The sequence below is a fragment of the Semicossyphus pulcher genome, unplaced genomic scaffold, assembly GCF_022749685.1.
Source record: "Semicossyphus pulcher isolate SPU_LCO1_2020_fin unplaced genomic scaffold, fSemPul1.0.p SCAF_20, whole genome shotgun sequence".
NCBI lineage: Eukaryota > Metazoa > Chordata > Actinopteri > Labriformes > Labridae > Semicossyphus > Semicossyphus pulcher.
In genome coordinates, this window is record NW_027211694.1 from 6,795,678 (window position 1) to 6,821,706 (window position 26,029).

A 26,029-nucleotide genomic window follows, 5' to 3' on the forward strand; every position below is an offset into this window, starting at 1 on the left:
GATATAAACCGCTCATGCACAGACACCATAAAAGCGGAGTGGGTAAAAGAATTGGGTACTCGCATACAAAATTATATATGGGATGAAAGTCTAGGCTACATCCACACCTGTTCTATAAATGCACGATACTGCTGAGTCATACACAGTTTACACCATTTACAGTGGTTAAATTGGCGGCCCATGCAGAGGCTACAGTCCTCCATGTGGCAGCCCCGGGTTCAACTCCCACTCTCACTCCCTTGCCTTCTGCCATTGCCCATTCTCTCCTCCCCTGTTTCCAGCACTGTCCTCTCTCTCTCTCTGAAGACAAAAAATAATCTTTAAAAGAACTTCACAAAAATGACTGAACCAAATCCCATTTTATTTCAGTCTGACGAGCCATTCAACTGATGCAATCTTTCCAGAAGTGTTACTCATCGTCACGCCTGCGGACATCATCCTGTACATCACGTGATGTTTATGGCAGCCAAAGAATGCTCACAGTCTTTATTAGTCACTTCAATTTTTGTTGTTATCTTAAAGAACTTTGTAAAAGTGACACAGAGAGAGGAAACAGTTGACAAGGTGTCCGAGGCTGTGTTTACATTCTACATGAAATCAAATGCACCAGTCATCAAGCTGACCGACACAATAACAATCAAAATAAGTTACAGAACATGCTGAGGGGTCTGAATTTCAGACAGTAGCGAGCCTGTTGAGTCCCACAGGGACACACATACAGGTATATATGAAAGCTGTAGCATCACTTACATGTAGCTCCAACGATCAATTACATGTGTACCATTTTAAGAATGATAATCATATTATCCCTTATCCCAGTCATTCTCATTGTACCAGATTAGGGCGTGATGTGGCGGACGAAGAGGAGGTTAACAGAAATGTTCAAACAGGCAGGAATGAACAACGAAGGCACTTCAAGTTTTCATGTTTTCAGAGAGAAAGATATAAAAGCAAACACTTAGATTACTTATTCGATTCATCCTATATTTACTTTTCCTTCCTTTTCTTTAAAATAAAGTCATAGCAGTGAAAGCCAAAAACAAGCAGCGCTGCAAGAACGCACCACTTTTTCAATTAATGAAATAATCCTTATGTCTATAAACTCTTTCCCATCACCCACGGCGATGTCTTCAAGTGTTTTTGTCAGTTTTTTCCTTTCAACAAACAGTCAGAAACCCAAATATAATCAACCAACGATCACATAAAGAACAAAAAGTAGAAAATAATCACAATTAAGAAACTGGTACCAGCTAATGTTTGGCATTTTATCCTTGAAAAGTATCCCAAATAATAAAGCAGTTATGGAAATCATTGCAGATTGTTTTCTTTCTGTGGATGTTATGACAGAACGTGCTTGAGGCTTGATAAACACACACACACTTTGAGTCCTGACCTGCTGCTATCAAATGTTTAACACTTTAACAGCACATCAATCAGTGACACGGTGAGAGCAGGACATGAGGCGGGCGGTGCATTGTGAGGGAGTGTTTGTTTTTCTGTTACGAGTGTCGGTTGAACAAAAGTCTCACATGCCCCCAGCGGAGGCAAACAAGATTTACAGGCTTCTTCTCACTGGCTGCCATTCCTCTCAGCGGCCAGCCCCCATCCATCATCCTCTGGAAAAATGTTTCATCGCCATCTCTCATGAGTCACTATCCTCCTGTCCGTGCTGATGCAACACAAGCACCGGGAGGACTTCAGATCCGTGGTTCCACCCAGTCCCCCTGGTCTGAATCCTCTCTCGGTGTCTCAGCTGAGCAGGAGAGAGAGGGTGGAGAGGTGGAAGTGCAGAAAGGAGAGGAGAGGGAGATCTTCCTCTTTCACACCCGCTCGGGGTTGCTGTTCGTTCTGCGTCTGGGGAACAGCTTTCGCTTGAGCAGAATCAGCTGCAGAGGGAGGAGATGGCAGAATTAGAAACAGCACACAGAAAAGGGAAGTCAGATAAAAGTGATGCATGTTAGTGAGAGGATGACTGAAATATTGATGTCTGATGGAGAGTCGGACCTCCTGCTGCAACGATACATTTATTAATAAATCGAAAGAAAATCAATTGACAATTATCTTCATAATTGATTCATAGTTTTCGTCAAACATTTCCTGGTTGTAAAATATGCGGATTTGTTCCTTTTTCTTTGTCATTTATGACATAATAGTCTTTGGGTTTGGATGGGTGGGTAGGACATAAAAGAAGCAATTTGATGATGGCACTTTGGCTTCTTGGACATTAAGATGAGCTTCATTAAACATTTTTTATGGCTTTATTTGACAGGATAGCTGAAGAGAGACAGGAAGCATGGGGAGTAGTATAGAGAGGAGGATGACCTCCACTACATGTATACAGACGAGCCTGCGATCAGCACGTGTTGTGTATATGGGGCACCTGCTCTGCCAACAGAGCTAAACCAGCGGCCCTTAACCAATTTTTTGACGTTCTACAGACCAATATATTATTAATTGTGAAAATAGTTGGCAGATAAATCAATTACAAATGTAATTGTTAGTTTAAGCCCTAATTAGATCTGAATCAGGATCAGCTTTAAGGGTGTATCCGCACACAAGGAATTTAGCTTCGGTTTCTCAGTGCTCTCAGTGTACTCAACGTTTGTAGACAACAAGATTATAATCTGAGCCGAAATAATTATGGTACTTAAAATGATGTAACAGATTGCTTAATATAGATTAGGTCGGAGGAAAAGTATATACAGCGTGCACAGATTTGTAAAAAGAGGTCACTCTCATAGCTTGCAATCGTTGCGTTCTGTCTGCGCAGGTTTTCATTCTTAAAGATTGTTGGAAATCAAGGGATGCATCTTTCCAAAAGCGGTTACTCAAGCAGAGTCTTTTGACTGTGTCATGGCCAGTTTCAAAGTGTTTTAACTTTAACAGGGCTCCACTTCTTGACTCACACATTAGACGATCCGCAGAACTGCAGCCGCTTATTGTGTCGTCCTCATTTGCCAGATTCCTTCTCCATTTCAATACATTAACTTTTAATGTGAGGTCAAACACGAGGTCAAAAGACTGTGCTGATGCCGCATCTGCTTCCAAAGCGCCTACATGTTTGCTTAAACAAAAGAAACCGAGACTCAGTCCCACCATTTCCTTCTATCGCAGCAGCTGACTGTCAGCTGATTTCTGACCCACCGACAAATTCTTGTCCTCAGTGTCATGAAAATGTGACTTTGTGATATTCTGTGTAGGTTACCCTCTTTTATACAGGCTCTATGTGAAAAATGCAGATGATGGAGGGATGAAAAAAGGAGCGATGGCACATAGAACGCTACCATTGCTGCAATGCTATCATACATTTTCCAACACTAGGGACCTTTGAAAAAAAATCACTATGACACATGGTTGCTCCAAACTGGCATGACGTCCAAATTCTGGGCTCATGGATCATTTAACATAGCTGCCAAAATGAACACTGATCTATGATTCTATTAAACTCACCACAAGAAAACACATTTTCACAAAATATTGAATTTTTCCTTTCAGGTAATCAAAACTGTGTCACTAAAAAAAGAACTTTGACACCTCGGACCTTTCGTAACCCAAGAAAGCAAAGATAATCTTAGAAGCAGGGCAGCGGATCAGAATCGGCTCCCTCAGGAGTGAAAGCACTTTTGATCTCTCTAATCTAAACTGTACAAAGCTCCCTCAGATGTCTCTATCTTAAATAACTTGGGCAGCAGGACAGTGAGACTCTCGAGGTGCCAGGAGGACATCAAAAGTCTGTTTCTCTGTGGCAACGGAGACACTGGACCAGAGTGACACATGCCTAACTGGTAACACTGGTCCCACGGGTTTTTGAGGGGGGAATTCTCCGAAGGTCACTCCAACTATTAACCTTTCTTTAGATTCGCTGAAGAGAAACTGGAAACACATACACACACACACTTTGGATTAGGGATGTGCCTCACCACCACTCAATGTCAAACCAAGGGAGGAGGATTTGTTAATCGATTCCTGACATTTGTTTCTCTTTCCAGCACCAAATTTGACACTACTGACAGGAACATGTCCAAGAACACTATCCTGCTTTTTAAATCTGTGGCTTTAATCATGTTCGGACATTCCTTCAGCTGGAAATGTCGCTTTTCTGGCGACATTAAAAGAGCAACAAAGACAGACAAGTCTTGGGTTTCTGTAAAGTCAAATCCTGGCTCAGCAGGTTACACTAGCATGATACCTAATACAGCTGCACCTCGAGTGGAATATCAGAAGCGAAGGCCTGAATCATAGCTCAAGTGTGAATCATGGAAACGGAGAGGTGTGTGAGCGACATACTGAGTGTCTTTATCTGAATGTGTAAACAAAGCGTGCGTGGCCTGTGAGGTGGAAACACTGACCTGTTCGGCAAAGAACGACAGGACGGTGAAGATGACGAGCGTCACGAGGACGCAGTGCGTCCAAAACTTCAGCTTGTCCCGGTACACCCGCCTGTGGAAAGACATTTACATTATCACTCCGTCAAACACCAACCGGTACAGATGCTTCTTGATTGGGTGACAAATGTCAGAGGTCGCATGTCTGAAAGGGAGCTAGTTGTGCATTTATGTAACAAGAAGGAAACGTGCAGTATGCAGAGGGCAGCAGGGCAACAGGGTGACAAGGTGACACCATGTGCCTACCAACTATGAGACAGACGGGGGAGGTGGAGATGCTGGAGGCGCAGCTATGTGAGGGTCTTAAAAGCATCTTAAAGCTAGCGACTGATCTCAATCGGCTCGGTCTAATTTTAAAGTCTCTATGTGAGTCAGGCGTTCTCCAGCTGAAGCCCCCTTGAATTCAGGAGCAGGGTCCCTGACAAAAGCCCTCTTAAGCCCCCCGAGGGATTCCCACCGCTCCAACCTGGCAACACACAATCCTATGTGGTGAGAGAAACACATTCTTAAGGTAGGCTGCTGGAGGAGGGAAAAATGGATGAATTACCTGCTCACATGCAAATAGGACTGTGTGCAGTAGTGGTATGAGTGCATTTTCAACCTTTTTTAAAAATCACAATTGATTAGTTGACGGGAAATTAAGGGGTGAAAATTTTGCTAATTGTTTAAGTTACTTAATCTACAGCTATTTTTTCAGTTTTTGATCGTTGAAAAATGAATCTTTTGGGGTTTTGGGCTGTTATTGAGACAAAACAAGCATGTTGAAAACATCAACATGCTATCAGGGAAATTGTGACGAGCCTTATTTTGCTATTTTATCTACTTCTGATGAGTGTTTTTGGATTAATAAAAGAAAAAAAAACATCAGAAAAAGCAAGAATAAGTCAACTCTGTGGGGCTATACTTGGGCACAGCTGGGCTTTAAGCTAAATGCTAACATAAGGCTGCTAAAATGCTTTCAATGCACTATGAGGATGGCATGCTATTGAGCAGCAAAATGAAGTACAACTGAGGCTGACAGGTTATTTATCTTGCAGGTATTTATTCATAAAGCAAAGTATTGGATAAATCAGAATCACTGAATCCAGTGGGGCTTGGCCTCTGACTGTCTGTTCAAGATTTCAGGCCTATTCACCCAGTAACTGTTGATGGACAGTATATAAGCCTGGAGTCGTAGACCAGCCGACCAATATCCCTCGAGCCAAGCTAATAATAGTTTCAGCTTCAGCAGCAACTTTGCTAAAACAAATACAAAGACATGTGTTCAACTGATCCACATTATTTCTAAACTTCATATCCTACCATTCCTGGAGCTCCTCCATGTGCAGGAACCTGTTGCGATATTCCCTGGGGAGTTCAAACTGGGACGCCAGAGGGAACATGGACTCGTAGAAGTCTCTCAGCACGGCTTTCACCGTAGCGGCGTCCTTATGGCTGTGGTCGATGTTGTCATTCAGACAGATGAACTTCCTGTCAGGGATCAGTGATAATACAGATGTCACAACCACTATGGTAAACTTTGGTTGTTCAAGATAAATGAAATCGAACATCCTTCCCACCTCGGATTCTTCCTGATGTCATCTAACTGGCCGACCACATGAGACACGTTGGTGCGAACCATCTTGAAAGCTATCTCTTCCTCCCCCATGATCTCAAACCTGTCCAACAGAGGACATGTTAGCAGCAGTAACTCAGCAGAAAGACTGAACAAAATGTAAATAACCGGCATGTAAGATCATACTTGTACTTATTCTGGTCTCTGAAGGCTTTGTGGATGCGTTCTGTGATGGGCTTGCAGTGGAGGATGAGGCCTTTTGTGACAGGGGGCTGTGGATTAAAAACAGATCACTCAAATAATTAATAATATTCCTTCCGAGAAGTCTTATATTAAACATCAATTTAGTTTTTTCCCCTTTTCCAGGCTGTTTTTGTAAAGTGTGGCTCACCATGCTGGGGTCGTAGTAGGCCTCCTGAGTTGGGTTCACCAGGTGGAGCTGGGTCAGGTTAGTCGGGAGAGACTTGGAGCAGTTTATCAACATCTGCTCCAGGCCTGTCAGGTCCTAGAAAGTGCAATCAAAAGAAGACATGTTACACACATGTTCTTCAAAACAACAAGATTTATAGTAAAACTATTAATCTCATGTTTAGGAGAGAAGATATATCTAAGCCAGGACGGACCTGGAGGCTGAGTGGCAGCTCGTGTATCCTCGTAGCGAGAGTTCGGATCTCCCGGTCTGACAGGACGCCCGAGTGGTCCGTGTCGATCTCATCGAACACCTCGGACACGTTGAGCTGCTGCTGAGCGCTCATGAGGAAGTAGAAGTATGAGAAGGCGAACTGCATGTCCTCTGAGTGACGAACACGGTGGAATGATGTCTTGTCAAACTCGTCAGGGAATCTGACAAAAAAGGAAATTAGGATGTTGCCTCTTCTGTTAAACCTAAAGGTTTGTAAGAAGAATCAGTAACAAGCTTACGTGTCCTGCAGCTCCTGCATGATGAGCCGGTCGATCATGTGAGGCATGTGCGCCGGGACTTTGCGGGACGTGAATCCAAACTGGCTGTTGAGCAGCTTGTTGACGTAGCGCAGCGAGTCGGCAAAAGTGTCCTGCAGCCTTCGACCTGTGGCGGCGCCGTCACTCTCATAGGACAACTCTCTCTGCAGACGCTCCTCCTCCTGTAGCGGCATCGCAAACAAATCAATACCTACAAAAATCTCACTTGTCTAGAAGATTGGAAGTTGTTGCACCTTCTTACCTCAAGCAGCTCTTGGAAGTATTTCCTCCTCTCCCACGGCAGGAAGCCTCTGTCCGAGGAGATGAAGTGTTGGAGTCTCCTCCCAACTGGACCTCCTCCAGCAGCGTCGGCCAGGTCTGGCTGATTCTCGCCGCTCTTGGCTTTGGAGAGGCTGCTGAGCAGTTTGGACATAATAGGCCTCTCGATCGCAGCTTTCAGATTATGATGTTTGGGTATCACACGGTCCTTCACATGCTCATCATTGATGTGGACGGGAATAGGAGGAGTGACGGGCATTTTCTGCTCATTCACATCTTTCTCGGACATTTCTTTTTTTGCGTTTGGATTTTTCTGATTTAATTTTTCTTGCTCCAGCTCCTTCTTCGGCTTTCCCTGGACTTTGGCTCCACCTTCATTACCTGGATGTGAATCAATGGCCTGGTTCTGTGTCTCGTACGGTTTAAGAATCTCAGCCTTTGTGAGGTTGAAACCCTTTAAGGTAATGTCACCAATCAGAAGCTTCTCCTCCAGCTTTTGCAGCTCACTGCGCACAGCCGCTGGTAGAAGTGACACGTTCAGGGACGGGACCTCTATGACAACTTCAGGGTCATCGGGCTGCTTCTTCTGGATCTTAGGACCCAGTTTGTTCTCAGGAATGTCAGAGAACGGGAACACCGGCTCCGGAGTCGGGGTGGGCGTCGGCTCATTGCCGGCGTCTTTGCTCGCAGTTTGGGACACGTTAGCATGAGGTAGAACGCGGGTGTCGATGGCTACATTGAAGCTCATTGTGAACTCTGTGTCGTCTTCCCTCTGGAGCGTGAGGTTGTACTGGATCTGGGTGGCGTTGTGGCCGGGATGGAGCAGCAGGTGAATAGTCTTCCACTTGTTGGCGATGGAGGTGTGGCGAACCACCTGGTTGTCGCTCACGTGGGCCTGAGAGACTCTGCGAGCAAGTCTGTCGAAGGTGAAATACGGCCTGGTTTCACCTACAGGGAGGGTGTACAGGCTCTGATTCTTCAGCAGGGTCACACGGAGCAGCTCGCCAAAGTGCTCTGCAACAGAAATCAGAGAATTTTAAAGGATATGGCTGGAAACATTATAGAGGTTTGATAGAAGCAACTGTTCCCATGTGTAAAAATCTATATAACTCACCTGTGCCACAGTCTCCCACATCAAACCCACAGGTAAGCACATTGCAGGCTTGGTCACAGAACTTGTCTGCCAGCCAGGAGTTGGCACATCCCTGATTACAGTACGACGTCCCTCCAAGACCTCCGAGACCGCCTGCAAACTGCCACACCTGTGCGCCAGCTCTACCTGGTCCGCTGCCACCGACCCCGGCTGCAAATCGACTGCTCCCCGCCGCACCTGTTGGAGAAAAGGCATAACATAGTTAATGTTTGTTAAGCCTATTTATACAGAAGAGATGATGATTTGTTGATGTCTTTACCAAGGCAGTCTCCTCCGTCCCAATCACAGGCAGAGTTGTTGCAGGCTTTGTCACAGTACCCATCTTTGATCCAGGATCCAGGGCAGCCCTCCGCACAGTTTGGGACAGGCCAGGTGAGATACACCTGCAAAGAGACAAAGAAAATTAAAGCTTGAAGGCCAGTTTGTATTAAGAGACAATCTGACAATTTAATGTGTAATTATTTTAAAATACATTCATATAACAGCTGCACAAATGTTAACATGAACTCCTGGTGAGCTCTCAGGATGTAGCATTCACACCTTCTGTCCTTTCGAGTGGCTGTAGAAGTCGTCCGGCCAGACTTCTTTGCCAAACATCACATCATCGTTAAGGTAAATGAACTTTTGGGAGAGCCCTGGGATGCGGTGGATGTGAGTCTCTATGGCAGGGGAGCTGAAAGTGGGAAGGTGGCTGCTGTTCTGGAAGATATCCTAGGAGGTAAAAGAAAAACAAATGTGCGCCTTAAATGATGAATTAGATCACCGATTTGATAGAATGAGATATGGAAATTGTGCTTGAAAAAAACAGAATATTAGGTGCAAAATTAAGTCATAAAAGCTCATCAATATTTCACACTTTAGGATAAAGTTTGGTGTTTGTCATAACAGTTAAGACTCAAAAATAGGCTGACCACGGATCCCTGCAGTAACATGTGTGAGGTCGAGGCTTAAATATTACCTGATGTGTTATGACTGTAACTCTGGGGTTATCCAGGTTGAGCCAGGACGGAATCTGCCCGTTAGTGACAATGAAGATGTGCCGCACCCACGGGGCGTGTTTCTCCACAGAGCGCAGGGAGTAACGGAGCTCCTCGTTGTCCTCGAATCGGCTTGCTGACACATCTTCATCCTGTTTGGACTAGTAAGAAAATAAGAGTGAACAACATGAATTAGACTATAGCTCAAGGACACATGCATTCTGGTTTACCTGTCATTGTGGGGACTTAGACTAATACATACTCTCTGGGGACATTTCATGACACACACTTTCTTGTTTACCCATCATTGTTGAGAGGTGACATTTTGTGATTAACCTATTATTGCCGGGATTTTTTTTTCACCCACACTTTCTGGTTTACATGATGTTGTGGGGACTTTAAGAGACACACACTTTCTGGTGTACCTATAGTTGTGGGGACTTCTACAGACACACACGTTCTGGTTTACCTATCATTGTTGAGACCTTTACAGACACACACTTTCTGGTTTACCTATCATTGTTGGGACCTTTACAGACACACACTTTCTGATTTACCCATCATTGTATGAATGTTAACTCAAACACTTTGTGGTTTACCTATCGTTGTGGGGACTGTACCTCAAATACTTCCTGGTTTACCTATCATTGTCGGGACTTTTACAGACACACACATTCTAGTTTACCTATCATTATGGGGACTGTAACTCCAACACTTTCTGGTTTACAACAACAGGCAAACCAGAAAGCTAAAAATGTCATCAATAGTCCCCACAACTCTCAGCTGCTCTAAAACTTATTTTTAAAGTATGATTATGTTAACAAAGATAAGAGATAAAGAATACCAGTCATACCTGTGAGATGGCAGTGAGGTCCCAGAACAAATAGCCAGGGCTGATGGTTAACTCTTTTCCATCCAGGGTTAGGTTCTTTTTAGCCTGCTGGGTCAGGTCAGTGAAATCCTGTGGGGTTTTCAGGTGGAGCAGGGCGATGCTGGCCTCAGAGTACAACTCAAACTGAAAGAAAACAGAAAATTAAATTGTTAATTGTTTGGAAAAAGTACCTCAGAGTTTTGGACATTTTTATAAAGGTGTGTGGTTTAAATAAGAAAATGAAAACTGATGCAGTAGAAGTTGAGTCATCATGAATTCTAGTCCTTAAAATAGGTCTCCTGACAGACTGTCGTTCCTGTGTGTAGTAATCTCCATATCAATTGCAAAATCAGTGAAGTTCCCCTTTAAATGACAAAACTTAAATCACCACATACACTCTGGGAACTACCTAAAAAGCAATTTCTCAGATTTGAAGTCACATGTTCAGGGATGTGGTCTAACCACAGTGCCAAGCTTGTGACAGAGATCCTCAGTCTATCACTGCAACGAGAAGATATCTGATAAATACTTAAGAACGATATCACCTTTGACCCTTAAGCTGAAGAGGTAAAATAAAAGCAGCTATGATGTTTGTGTGGAGGCATCTGCTGGCTGCTTTAACCTCAGATAAACAGGAGTGTGTGTGCAGAAGTTCAAGTTTGGAAAATTCTGTGATGTCATTTTCTCCATGGAGGTCACTTGGAAGTGGCTCCCCCTCTGATCTCAGTACAGCTATGCGAGGCATTGTAGGACTCTCTGTGTGTGTGTGTGTGTGTTTGTTTATGATGAATGCGAGAGAGAGAATCCCCCGGCCTTGCCCATTTCAAACCATCTGCCCTCCAACCTCTCTCGTCTCTCAAACCGTAAGCATCCCAGGAAAAGACTCACCCCGCCTCACCCCCACCCATCGTCTGAAAATGAACCCAAACATCCCGCATGAACTCGTGCTGTGCCTCTTTTTTTTCTCTGCTCCTGTTTATAGGTGAGGAGGATTAGCTGTGTCTTAAAACCCAGCAGGGAGCAGCCAGGAGGGCAGCGAGCCTCGGATCACATTGCTCATCTTTGTTATAGCTCTCTTTATAGTCCTGATAATACTCTAACACATGCACACAAAGCAGAGGTGTGTGGTGGCCTCACACAAGCACGTGCCTGCCTGCAAGTAAGCGTAAACAACCATGCATATATATTACATAAGAATAATTAGTCACTAGGTCACAATGAAGCAATTTAATCTGTATTTGACTGATTGTAAAGTGAATATCTTTGGGTTTTAGGCTGATAAAATGGTCACTTACAGCCCCTGTTTAGCAGTCGTTAAATGGTCTTGCTTTAACATTGAACTGCTTGTAAACAAAAGTCGTGGATAACTTATATTTTTAGAGATTAAGATGTTCATAATCTCACCTATCATTAAAAATATGGAGCAGTATGTGAAGCACGAGGGCCAGAAGAGAGAGAGAGATCACCAGGCAGCAGCTGAAGTTGTTCCTCACCACATAGACATGTCCCACTGCGATCTCTGGTCACTGTGGCTTGCATTTAAATGCAGTGGCAGCAGGAAGTGTAATCAGTGTAGAAATAATTGAGTTGATCCTCTGGGTAAACCATTAAACTGTGTGGCGAGTGATGTTTTTCAGCAGATGGGTGGCGATTTTGCAGTGGGGTGTGGTGCAACAGAGGTCAAGAGGTCAGTCTGACAATCAGAAACTGGCTAGTGACCTACAGAGGAATCCGAAGCAAACTATCCATGGCTTCACTAAACTGACAAGATCATCCATACTCGAGGAAAAACAGAATGAGTTGCTTGAATTGCTATTTTTGCAAAGCAGAGAATTCTATGCGGAGCAAATTTAAGGCTGCTTTTATATTATGAGTTCACAATAAGGTAAAAGACAGAGAAGGAGCCGTTTTCCCATCCTACCTGCCGGAGAACAAACAAGGTGAACACCAGCCTTTCCTTCAAAGCCTCAAGTAGTAGTTCACCACTGCACATATTACGTGAGACACCAATCGGCAGTCATTACGATGGATTACATTCAGGAAAATGCTGAATCTACAGGGCCGTCAATTAGGTTTAGTAATTTTACAACCTGAATTTAAATGACGACCCTGTAGATTAAGTATTTCCTGTTCACGTCCAGTAGCTATTTATGTTTTTTTTAATGTTGGTTTTGCATCCTCTTGTCACTTATGTATTCTTAATTAATTCTATGTGTTTTAATGTTTTTTGTTGTGTCTACATGTCTGTGTTTTCTAAATGTTTTATTGTCTTACTTGGTGCAAAACAAACTTCCCCAAGGATTCAATAAAGCTGAAGTTGAAGTTAAAGAATCCTGCTTTTGCTCTCCACACAAACTGTTTTCCTGCATACTAGAGGTCTTCCCGGGTCTACTGGAACCCGAGGACCCGGGACCCGACTTGAGACCCCGGCCAAGTATTATGTGGTCATACGGGTCCGGGTCGGGACTCGTTCTCTAATCCTCAGTTCTGGGTCTGTTCAACATTGTGTGTAAAACCCGAATGGATCCGTGATTAGAAAGGGTTCATGATTAAAGTGCTGCGTGTATTTTAACTTGCAACAATGTATCATTCACATGAGAATGTGTGGTAAATAAAGTCAGGAAAGAAAGAAAGAGCAACAACGAGTTGAGTGACAGCAGATTCAGAGAAAAGCCAAAGCCGGTGATGATGGATACCTTCCTCGCTGATGTGGACAAAAAAGCTAAAATGAATATAAAGAGGTAAAACCTCGTTTATGCAAAGACGGACAAAGACGAGAAGAAAGCAAGCGGAGTTACGTCTAACACGTGTGTGTGGCTTCTAAAGGAGCCGCAGGTTTGAAAACTTGGATGTGTTTATGAACTTTCTTGGCAGAGGATGGATCATATGCACGGCCAGACACAGGGGAGAAGGCTGCGTCACACAGGTAGGATAAAAAGGTTTGTTTGACTGCTGACTAGCGGTAACTTGTTATAGTAATCAGCTGTGAAGTCGGTGCTGATCGGGTCTGTTTCGCCCACTTTTATGTAGAATCTGTAAACAGAGATTATATGAGACACTAAAACCTTTGCATCTTGCTTCATAGAGGAGAAGAGACACCATGTGGACGACCGCACATAACAATACAAGCTAACACATCAGCAGGACTCGACAGGCCACATCACGGGCAGATGATCGAGGTTGTGGGGCAGCTTTCATCACCATGGCGCTCGCTCTAACACCAGCTATAAATACTGAGCGTCTCTCACTGCTGAAGCTCTCCCTCCACACTATGCACATCATCCCTCTTTCACAGAATCGGCCTGACGACACCAGGAAACACCTTGAAATCCAAACTGTGCATTGTGTGGTGGCCTGTGTACCTAGAATCCCTCCAGCCAAACACTCACACACACACTTTCCATCCACTTTCCTGGACACACAAGTCCCAGTATCGCCACTTCTCCCACTACACACTCCATTTTGAGTCTCTCCTCCAGCTTGTTCCACCTATAAAACAATATAGGGACTCCAAACAGGTAATTAAAAGCGTAAATAAACATGTATGGGAAGGCAGGGGCGTGTCCAAGAGTGCAGGGAAGGTCAGTCAAATCCTTGTGCCCTTTAGCTTGCTGGCTGGCGCCGCGCCACTCCAAACAGTTGTTCTTATGTTAACCCCCTCACCGCCGGCTAAGGTTACAGGCCGAATGCCGCCGGTTATTATCACATGACCTGCCAGGCTGCACAGACCTGGAGACAGACGCAGGGATGGATGGGACAACTGGGTGCTATGATGATATGTAGGTTAAACAGAGTTAACCTACATCTCAACACTTACGGAGCTGCAGTGAGTCACCTGTTTCTGCTCACACATAAACAGTGGTATTATGAACAGACTATAATTGTGACATTTCAGATTATTCCAATTTTAGATCTATTAAAACTTTAAAAATGATAAGGAACCATTGCTAAAAAAATAAAAAGTCTAAACTTAAAGTTTATCAAAGTTATCAAGTTACCTCTTTGTGCCTAATGTGATCGAAAACTTCTTGGGATCATTCCTCTCAAAGGATTATTCCTTTGAACTGCTTTCTGAGAGTTGGTAATTCACATTTAAGAAAATCTAAATATACCACCTGTCTTATATCAAAAAAAGGATTCTTGGCCCTATTAAAATATATGGAATATTTTTAGGTAAAATGAAACTAAATGAAATGAAATCAATACTTTATTTACAATAATAGTCACTAAGTTACTAACTTTATTTAAGTTGTCTCAACATGATATAAAACCATTGCATTTAAGGTGACATTTTACCTTGAACTAATGTAATAAAATTACATGGAAAATTTACACGTAATTGAAATACTTAAAGTCCATGTTTTTGGTATAATTATTTTTTGAGTGCTTTCTTTCCAGAAAAAATGGCAACAGAAGGAAATCTTTATGAACTCAACGGAGGTTTACCCACATGAACTTTACCTGCTATAAAATACAAATAAATATTTAAGATATAAATAAACTATTTAAATAAGCATCTGTTTCAATAATTATTTTATTCACTTCTATTTTTACACATTTCCCTGCTTTTTTTCTATATTGTGTTTTTTTCCCCACTTAACTTTATTGATTCAAAATTCTTTAAAACTTCTTTTTGTATGATTATTATTGTAACACAACCCTTTTCTATGTAAAGGTAGGAACAGAGGCACTACAACTGCAATCATTGTTTTTATAAGATCATACTAGAAAACACTGTAATGAAGTGTATAAAGCAGGGCTGCAATTTTTTTAAGTTGACTGTTTGGTTTTTAAAATGTCACAAAAAAAGTGTCAATAAAGTTTCATAATTTTCCAAAACACAAGTTTGCTGTTTTTGTCGCAACTGAAGACCAAAACGAAAACATGTTCAGATTTCTCTTCTAGGAAACAGTAAAACAAATATTCACACTGGAGCTTGAACAAGTTATTTTGGATAATTTTTGCACAAACATTAACTTAAATTGATTTCGTCAACAAATTGATTGAACAAAGAGAAGAAGTTTTAAAGACCTTGGCTTCAGAACATTGTATTTCCAGGCTCCTGAAGAGCTCACCGAGACTGTAAAGCTTTTGTATTAAACTTCTGTTTTGTCTTTAAATATACAAAGGCTGTTACAAAAGATGTTATCTAATCAGTCACTCATTAATTCTATCAGCCATGTGAGTATATTATCGGAAGAAGGGCCGAACAGTTGACTCATGCCGTCCTGCCCGTCTGCCGGTGAGACGGGGTCACTCCGCTCCCTTTTGTTTTCTTTGATTATTTCAGAGTAATCCACGCTCGTTAGTGGCATTCCTCCCACTCAAAATATAAAGCAGAGTTCTGATTAGAGAAAATTATTAGATACACAAGTCGCCCGCCGCCAAGCTAAACAGAGGCCCTTTATCCACATCACAGCATAACTGTTTAAAATAGAAAAAGGCCGTGTTTAGCAGGACAGTGCAACCTCTTCAAGGAGGAGTTGACATTTGGATGTGACGCTAATGTGATGTATAAAAAGATCAAAAACCTCATTTGTGCAGACACGAATACACAGTATAGGTCTATTGTAATTATGATGTAGCAACATCCTTCAGCACTGTGATAGGACGCGGTGAGAGCGACATCTGGTGGCAGAGTTATGTTAAAGTCTTTCTTTAACCTTATCACTGACACCACTTATTTAGATAATAAATGCTGGTTTTGCTAAATCAACTGGGTAATACAATTAAGAAAAGAAAGCTAAGAGTCAGGAGTGTCTTCTGTATTTATCAAGTGTGCAACTCTGCCTCCTGCTGGTCTGAAAAGGAAATATCTTCCTCATTAGACACATTTAAAAATGTTTCCCAAACTAACAGGAAAGTAGAAGAAGGGTTTGAGGTCTCTAACAATGTCTTAGTATCTTTTTGGGGTATTTTCCCAGTATGCAATAGATGTAATACTTTAGAACAAAAGAATGATTTCAAAATAAAAGTCCCAAAGATGCAATATATGAATCTTGAAAATGTAAAAAGAAAGTCAATCAGACAAGCAGCTTTTTTCTATTTTGGATCTTTCTTTCCTTTTCCTCTTATTAACAACAATTACAGCACCATTAGGAGCTACTTAATATAGTAAAACTAATTCTCCAATTGCTGAGTAACAAATAATTCTTATAGTAAAATTTAACTCTTACAAAATCAGTCATTTGGGCTTATCAATCTTACAGTTTGGTACCTGGATGTCCACTATTTGGACCAATTAGCCAGTTTAAACGGAGGTGTGTCGCATTGAGAAGGATACAGCTGATATAATACTTTGCAAGATACATATTTAATCAACATTCAGGCAATCTCAGATCTAGGGATGCACGATATTATCGGCACGTTATCGGTATCGGCCGATATTGGCTTAAAAAGGAACTATCGGATATCGGCCAACACGCCGACATCCGCCGATATAATTAACCGATAAAATAATGGGCTGCTGCATACTTCATTAAATGCCCGACCTCGGCGCAATGTCCCCGGCGCGAAGAAGACCTGCACAGCGCAGCGTGATGACGTTAGGTGTGTCTACCTGCAGCATGACAGTTAGAAGCCAAAATGTCCGTGGTGTAGAAGTTTTTCAAAGTGTCCGAAATAGAAAGCAAAACTGCTATTTGCAATGACTGCTCAGCTTCGGTGATGAGAGGAGGAGCCAAGGCAAAGTCTTTCAACCCTACAAACTTGATTAACCATCTGAAGACCCGTCACCCCGACCGTTGTAACAAATGTGATAAGAGTATCACCATTATACTGTACGCTAATTCCAGTACAGAAGAGAGTTGATGATCTCTGCAATTAGGTGTGCGGGAAAAAAATATCGGTATCGGTATCAGTAATCGGCTAAATGAGTTAAAAAAATCCAATATCGTGCATCCCTACTCAGATCCCATCGGCTGTAGTCTGATGACTGCCGTGCGGTTGGCGATAAACGACTTCCAGTCACGACTTCCTTTTGCGCTTGCCGCTTTGTTCACAGAAATAGAAACCGTTTTTCTAACTTGTAATTAACGGGTCTTACCTTTGCCGAAATGTCAACATCATGATGCAGATTAGTAAAACAGAACAAATGAAGCTTTGTCAGGTCTGTCCTCAAGAGGAGAAGAAAACTACTTTTAAAATGCTCGTTTGTTGAACGGAGGTCAGATGATCATTTCTGATGCATTTGAGGAAGTTGGGAAATCTGAACGCTTTCGTGATACCGCGTCAAGGGAATTTATATCAGGTTGAATTTTAGATCTAGAACGGATTGTTAGTGGTTAGCATGCAGATGTCTGTTTATATAGATTAATAAGAAGCTAACTCATTGCTCTCCACACGGAGTGTTTTTCCGGTATACGCCGCAGCCTGCTGATACGTGATTGGTCAATATTACTCGGACTACAAGCGCACTACAAACGGAAACCAGAACACTTGCCATCCCTAAAATCCACGTCCCTGCCTGCAGATTCTACATTTCTGTGCATCTTCTGAGAGGTTAATATCCTGGTGAAAACACATATCGGAGCAGCCTCAGCAGACACCCAAAGACCACAAAAATATTCAATCGGGATGGTTGCTCCTGTTTTACCTGTTTGATTTTGTCAGTTATGACAGACGGCAGTTTGACTCTCAGCTGCTCCGTCTCCTTAAAGGTTGCTGGGAAGCCGCTAAGGTAGGCCAGAGACTGCATCCGGATCAGGCCCGGAGCCTCTTTATCTGTGGTCTGCAGGAAACACAACACACAGGTACAAATTAAAAAACACAGTCTGATGTTTGGTTAACACAGCCTGTCGTTCTGTGATCACAAAACGTTTGAGGGCTGTGTTATAACATTTAGAAATAGTCCAGTGGGTTATGTTGAGAATGGCATGTCTGATTAGGTTATGCATGTACAACAAAATATGCTATATACTCACCAGGTAACATCTGGAAACAGAGAACTTCTGGTCTTCTTTAGATACATCTGAATAGGCTTTATCAGCTGTAAAGAACAATGAAAAAGAAAGATATAACTTAGCTCCATAAGATCCAGTGTGTAAGATGTAGGGTCATCTGTGTGCAGAAATAAGATTCCTAATTATGTTTTCTTTAGTGTCTAATCACCTGAGAGTGTCTTTGTCTTAGAATGCGCCTTTATATACTTACAGATCTTATAAACACAGACCGCCTGAGCTGTGCCTCACTTGTTACTACAGTAGCCCAGAACAGACAAACTACACACTTGCCTTAGAGCGGGCTTTTGCATTTTTTCGCAGCCACTGTAGGCAAGTGGAGCAGTATCTGTTGGTTTTACTTTTGTTGTCTGCATTACACAGAGCAGAGTGATTATGGTTTTGAATGGTGCTTTATAAATAGATATAATTAACTCCTCATTAGATATCACTAAATCCTACTTGCTGCTCCTTAGACTAGACAACCAGAACGACTAAAGAAACAGCAGACTAATGAAACAAATGTCAACAACTAACAGCTAAGTGCCCTTGAAGGAGACACTGAACACAGGCACCACTTAGTGTACGCATGTACGTACTGTTTTTATCATGTGCCATGCTTCAATTTTAAGGATTACTCCAAGTTTGTGTTATTTTAATGGGGTTTTGCTGCATTGAATCTGTCTTTTATTTTGGTATTTGAATATTTGTCTGCAGACCTGCCAGACTCCACCTCTGTTGACATATCTAAAGACGTGTCTGTTTAGCCTCTCTTTAACTCAAGCTGCCCTGACATTTACTGCCTTTGTTATGAAGCCTTAATTATTTGTTTTGTACTCTTTTTATCTTTTCTGTTTTTATTTTTTGGGCTTTTTACAGTTTACATCTTATTATTGTTGTTTATTTAAAGACCCCCTCCAGTGACAATCAAGTGTAAACATCTCCACGTGGTGTTCTTCATGTGCTGCAAGACATATCTACTATGCTACAATTGCTACTTAATTCAGACAAAACTGAAGTTATTGTGCTCGGCCCAAAACACCTTAGAGATTCTTTCTCTAATGCTATAACTGCCCTAGATGGCATCAGCCTGGCATCCAGCACTACTGTTAGGAATCTGGGAGTTCTATTTGATCAGGATATGTCCTTCATCTCCCACATAAAACAAATATCAAGGACAGCCTTCTTTCATCTTCGCAACATAGCAAAAATCAGACACATCTTGTCTCAAAACGATGCAGAAAAACTAGTCGATGCATTCGTTACTTCCAGGTTGGATTATTGTAACTCGTTACTATCAGGCTGCCCTAATAAGTCACTAAAAACTCTGCAGCTGGTACAAAATGCTGCAGCACGTGTGCTGGCAAGAACTAGGAAGAGAGATCACATCTCTCCTGTATTAGCCTCTCTGCACTGGCTTCCTGTAAAATCTAGAATAGAATTTAAAATCCTTCTTCTTACTTACAAATCTCTTAATGGTCAGGCACCATCATATCTTAAAGAGCTCATAGTGCCATACATTAATATCAGGGACAACATCAGCAGTCATCTCCGTGGCTGGGCCTGTCTGCTTTTAAACTGCAGTGTACCAAGGACAGGCTGAACAACACGTTTTCACATTGGCAGGTTTGAGACGTCACAAACCTAAGGAGCCAATCCCGTTAATGGACGGGGTGACGCTATGCATATCATTATGATGTGCAACCTATGGCAACCACTTCGGCGATGCGCGAGCCAGCTGTAACCGCCACTGTAATGTTTGCAAACTCACTACTGACGACTAACATTAGCATTGCTACTACTAATCACTACATTTCAAGCTAGCTAAGTTTCAGCAAGTTGCCGCTAAACGATGGCAGGGACGAGTTTTGTTTTCGCAAAAGAGGGGGCGGTTGGAAATGTGCATAGTGGGTGGGGACTATGCAGATTCAGGAATTTTTAATGAGGCAGAAGGAGGAGATGCCTTGGGAGGATTTTTACAGGTAATTAAACATATTTTGCAGAATAAACATATCAGACAATTTATTATTTCATGCAGAGCATTTTAAATGTCTGAAAACATGACTGGAGCTGCTCTTTAATATCTATTTGGGCCAAACTGTTTGGCTGTGCTGTGACATCTTGTTCTGTGGGCTGCATTTTTGTACAAAAGGTGGTCTATAAATAAAGTTGTTGCTGAAAATCATCCAACCTTACCTTACTAACTGTTGCCCAAAAACGGCTAAATTCTCATGCCCTGGTTACTCATTAATCAAACTTCAAATAACATTTTTAACATTGTAAATAATGTTTCCTATCTCAGTGATAACCAGACTGCCGTGTTCAGCTCTGGGTGGTTATTAAGGCTCACATGATGCTTGGAAGTATTAACAAGCTTTTCTGCCAAATTTTAGGGGGGGGATTAATTTGTGTGTTTTTACCGTCAGCCTGCGAATGGAAGACGACCACGGAGGCGGTGGTAGACGGGTGGAAAGGTTTGTTCATCAGCAGCAGCTCTTTGGCAGCGGAGAAGGAGGGAGAGAGCGTCGGCAGCTCTTTGAGCGTAACGTTGGCTGGCAGAGCTGGGTCCAGAGCCAGCATGGGCGCCATGATGCAGTGAGACAGCAGGCATTCTGGTTTCACACTAAAAAAAACACACACACACAGAAACAGAGATAAAAATACTCAATTCAATGCATCGTGTGTCCTCCCTTTGGTGACCCCTTCCTCTTACTTTGTGGTTTTGCTGAGCAAATACTCATAGGCGAGAGATGAGAGAAGTTCACACCTTTAGCAAACAGTTTCCTTTGTGGAAATGTTGCATCGAGATCTTTGTGTCTGCGGTTAAAGTGCACAGATGGGTGTTTAAAGTCGACAGATATAGAGGAGGGATAAGACAAAAGAGGGGGGGATGCCTGTGAGGAAGTCTTATCTTCAGTGTGGTTCAGCGTTCTATGTGAGCTGTAAGATTCTCATGGCCCATCAAAGTTGACTGATTGATAGCCACTAGTTCTCTCATTTTACTAACAAATTTTGATTTTCTTGTATCCTCATATCTCAATTTTACTTCCTGGATCTCATTTAGCCTCCATCAAAAAGCCTCCTTTCTCTCCCTAACTGATTTGTCTGCTAGTTTGCCCTTGAAATATATTTCCTTGTGGTGTAATGTCACTCGACTTCCTGTTTCAACATCAAATTCAGTGGTCTCACAATGCTGTTACAGTGTGCCTTTCTTTGCAACTCCAACAGTTTGATTTGAAGGGCCAATCTTTCTGAGAGTGACATAATAATAAAGTTAGATGCTTTACTTAAGTACAGGTTTGGGAAATATGACAACATTAAAGCAGTGGCCAATTTATTATATACACATATTAATCCAATAAAACAGCTTAGCCATAACTTCTACCTTTAAAAAGATCATATTTTCCAGCTTTGATTCGCACTTATATTAGTATAACTATATGTTGATTTTTTGTCTATTATACAGTAACGTGTTTCAGTTATTTAGCCTAACTTAAAGGGCCAGTTCAACAATTTTCAACCTCAGTCCTAAATGCTATTTCGCTCTGTGCCTTTGGAAGACGCTATCTGCTAAAGTTGCTAAAGGCCAGGGAGCTCGCTAAATTACACTTTCTCAATCTAGGACGCCCGCCTCTGATGTCATGTCTCATTCAAGATTGTCAGGTTTGAAATGTAGACTGCAGACCTGAAGATTTTTTAGACGATCCTCCGGTATATTCTCGTCGTATTTCGGATTCTGTCCCGCTCTGAGCCGTTGCCTGCAGCGAAAACTGTAGTATTTCACTCCAGCGTCTCTCGCTGGCCCGTTCCTTTTAGAGGGAGGGACGCAATGCACACTGGGTGTTGTAGGAATGTAAAATGGGCGAAAACACGAGCTGTTTATACAACTTTCTCCACAGCTATGGCGCCAATTTCAAATATAATTGCTTCTATTGATTACAGAGAACACCAGCTTTGACTGACTGAAATGAGGGGGTCAACTACTGAGTCTGTTCTTTTTTTAAATGTGTTACAAAATGAAATGCACAATTGTTCAGGATTTTTTCCATTTTGCACACCACTTTTCAAGCTTATATTCTAACTCTGTGTTCAACACGACCCTTTAAACCCGCCACATCTTCCGCCTCACCTGTCTTTTGGCGCCTCAGTTGTCTCACTTGCATTTTTCCCCAGACGTTCCCTATAAGAAGAGGAAGAACAAAACATTAAATTCATGTTATTTTTTATTATAAACCTTCTACAGTTAATACTCTGAACAGCACGGCATGCTAGTAAAAAAATAACTACATAGTTTTAACCATCGTTTGCCGAGATAAGATAAGATGAGATAAGATAACTTTATTTTTCCCACACTGGGGAGAGAAGAGAGGAGCACTGATGAAACAGAGGAACGTTCTCAACCTTTGGTCTAAGATTCCCTCTTCCTCTGGGGCAATGTCTGAACAAGTTAATCAGAGTGAAAATGATAATGCTAACGTTCAAACTTGTATGCTAATTTTTACTGTATTCAGGTAAAAAAAACAGAAGGCACTTGAGGGTGTTTGCACTCCATGAACAAATATTGCAGGAGAACACTTTGTGCAGAAAAACAAATGTTTGTATTTAGTTAGTTACATCCTCTATTATTTCTCTCTAACCATCAAGCTTCACTGTTCCATTTCATTTGAACAAACATGGGAGCCACAGCTACCTCAGAGCTCTTTGTTCCTCCTCCAGTTGCTCTTTGACCGCCTTCAGTTCCTTCAGCAGTGCCGTGTCTGTGCCGTTCACCCATGTGTACACCACATCAATAGGCATGGGCAGGCAGAGCCTACGAAAATAAAACACTCATATCACTCAAGACAGTGCTCAAACTTAAAAGCTGTGACCCCATTTCCATCCCCGGTGCAAACTTTTCCTGTAGTCTGAATAGGATTTTGCTCATGCATGGTTGCACCCCGTCTAGTTCTTTCAGATTTCTCTCAAGGGAAGCATAGAAACGGTCTAAAGTGGTATGAAGAGAGGCTTTTGCAGAAAGTGGGCTCATTTTTTACTTCTGAACCCCACCAAAGAGAGGTGATATGAGTGTGTTTCTTTTGGTGCGATAGGTTAAAGACGCCCTTTACTTGGAGCACAAATGCTGTCTTTTGCTCACCTGCTTTGGAATGATTTCCCACCAACATTGTCCCTGTAGGAATCAAACAGTACATGATACTGGTCCCGACTCCACTCCACCACAACCTGTAGAAGAGGAGGGGGCATTAAATGATACAACCTTCTTGGATATGTTGTACAGCCTAAATATCACAGACAGCTAGGACAAGAACCCAACCAAACCACACTCAAAAATAAGACAGTATCTTTGTTTGCAAATTTTCTGCACAGGTCGACAGCCTGGGTCAGGAACAAATATTCCCACACAAGCAAATCATTGTAATACCAACCTACTTAAAGCCTGGCAAGATATTCACCCAACTTCCTCTACGGACGAAAATAAACTTGTGAAGTTGAGGGCGGTCAGTTTGCAAGCAATGGGACTCTAGTCTAAATAAAGGTTTTCTTTTAAATACGTAAGAATACGTGATTTATTGTTATGCCGAACTCTAATGAACACAGTAAAGATTCATAAACTGTTTCAACCAAAGCTCTTAAGATACGTAGGTTAACCAACAAGCTGGTTCACTTTTATCTGCTCAGTTTTTGAGAGGAATCTGGTTAGACGTTGCCTCAATTCATTTGGACAACACTATACTGGAAAAAGCTGCCGATTAACTATCGTTAGCTGATTCAGCAACAAAGCTAGTTGCCAGTAAGTGACTGGAGTGAAGTAAATAGAAGAACCTCACCTCTCCAAACTGAAAGGCGGAAACTATCATGAGGACGAGCCCCCCAAAGCAGAGGTAGAGCCCATATCGGTGGGACAGACAGGTGTACGTCTGCCGCTGTAACAGCTTCAACACTGAGTTGACGACTACCATGGTTCTCCTCGGCGACGCATACCGCTGCATTCATTCAAAAAAACGCGAGTTAGCGCACTACACAAAGAAAGTAAACATCACTGGCGACCCGAATATGTCAGCTGACCACCAGCCCGACTGCATGACACATGACAACCATACATTTCACGCTTCTTCGGCGTTGATGACGCTGCTTCATCGCAGCTGCTTCGAGCTTCGAGCTCGTTTGTCGCCCTCTGGTGAGCGGAGGGGTATTGGCCGTGATGCATTCAAGGTCTCTCCGCTTGGACCACGACTGCCCTGTTTACGGACTATAGTGGGCACTTGTGGGCCCTTTGGGTCGGGATGGCGGGATAGAGTTTGCTCTAGAAGCGAAAGTAACACTATTTCGCTGAAAAAGCAAACGAAACACCCACATAGTATGCCTTTGTGAAGTTGATATGGCCAGTGAATGAAGTTTTCTTTTCACCAGCACACATTTTAGGCCTGCTTTAAGTTGTGCAGCAACTCTTTAATTGCCAAGATACATGTCAGTTATTTATTTTGCTGCCAGGCAGGTTATCACCACCTTTTTAATGAAAATAAATGCAAATACAGTTGATTACAATGGCTTTAATCAAAATGGTAGGGTTTCGGCCCTAAAACTAAAACACTTAGACTCTGAAAAGACTCTGTAAAGAGCGCTGTACATCTTAGATGAACTGCATTATTGGTTAAGGGTCCGTTATTATGAGCCATGATTTCATACTCATAGTCATTTGATCCACTGTTTTTAGGATATTAAGTTGTATTTTTTGATATCATCATTGTCTTTTAAACCATAGCTTTAAGATTTCTCATTGCACAGTTAAAGAATATTGTGAGTTCTTTGGCAAAAAACGTTTATTTTTTACTTTATTTATTTCTGCATTCAACATCTCCAGCTATAAAAATAATACCGCATGTGCTCTGTCACTAAAGCTTTTTCCTGCAGCAGAAAAGCAGATATGATTTTTAAAAAGTGGAACTTGCTCAGATGCCATCACATGTTGTATTTGGTGGTCGTGGGATCATAACCTCTGACTCAGGTCAAGAATCGTTTCTGGTGCTGTGTGTCAAAATAAAATGTCAAAATGCTAGTATATATTGGGAAGAAAGTACAAGTGATAAAGCACTCAGAAAAAAGACCACCTGTCTTCTTGTAAACTCTGAGGTCAACAATCAGTCCAGCCCTGCTAAACAGCCTATTGTGTTTATGTTTTTGACTGTTTGTCTGCAGTTTTTCTGGCCTTCCAGTTGCTCTGCTGAGTCAAGAGCCCTCTGTGCTAACCAAGCCAGAGAGAAGGCCTTTTAAACCAACAATTTCTTATTGTCGCTGCCAAGTCAGACACTGGCAAGCCTCAGTACCCACATCAACAATTGAGGCTCTAAACTGGCTCCACTTGGACTCTGTGTCCCTTCACTTTCCTTATAATCTAAGAAAAGCTCCACAGAGGTAAGACTTCTGGGCATGAGCATACACCAGATGTTCCAGGTTCTTCCTGAATACCTCTGGCTTTGTCCCATTGGTTTCCGGCCCTTTAATCCAATCAAATCAAGACATCTTTCCCCCATATAAATATCCAACACATGCATCCACACTTATAAAGCTTGATCACCAAACAGGGAAAATGGGTTACTTCTTCAGGGCCTTAAATCATTAAAGAACCCCGTATTCTATTTGGTCATCTAAATGCACATTTGGTGTAAAGTTGCCCACAGGGTTTTTTAATCTGGAGAAAGGGGTAGCAAATTAAAAAATACATACATAGTACAAAACAGATACAACAAAGGAAACATGCTGCAAGTGAAAAAAAGTGCTGCGTAAAGGCTAATTAAATGTATTAACACTAAACACTCAGTAAATACATGCATGATGCAAAGTCAAAACACACAGTGGAAGTGTTCCAGGCCTGCAGGTAACCTAATCAGAGCAGTGTCAGATCATGGTTCATCATGAACAATGTAAAATAAATGGC

General features: G+C 42.1%; 1 protein-coding gene across 2 annotated transcripts; it reads right to left on the reverse strand.

The window, feature by feature from the left end:
- Positions 1-217: 217 nt before the first annotated feature.
- On the reverse strand, positions 218-24,160 carry gnptab (N-acetylglucosamine-1-phosphate transferase subunits alpha and beta). 2 transcript variants are annotated; one of them, XM_069671064.1, is made up of 21 exons: positions 23,922-24,160; positions 23,231-23,316; positions 22,787-22,906; positions 22,226-22,276; positions 20,517-20,719; positions 18,082-18,146; positions 17,754-17,888; positions 10,142-10,303; positions 9,270-9,449; positions 8,852-9,022; positions 8,571-8,694; positions 8,273-8,488; positions 7,142-8,172; positions 6,862-7,061; positions 6,564-6,783; positions 6,332-6,445; positions 6,133-6,212; positions 5,945-6,043; positions 5,688-5,855; positions 4,350-4,440; positions 218-1,886 (listed from the first exon to the last, which is right to left on the reverse strand). In XM_069671064.1, the coding sequence occupies exons 1-21, from the start codon at positions 24,081-24,083 to the stop codon at positions 1,821-1,823; spliced, it is 3,744 nt and encodes a 1,247-aa protein (XP_069527165.1). In that variant the 5' UTR covers positions 24,084-24,160; the 3' UTR covers positions 218-1,820. The 2 variants fall into 2 exon arrangements, with proteins under 2 accessions (XP_069527165.1, XP_069527164.1); XM_069671063.1 differs by having other exon boundaries at positions 6,127-6,212.
- Positions 24,161-26,029: the final 1,869 nt, after the last annotated feature.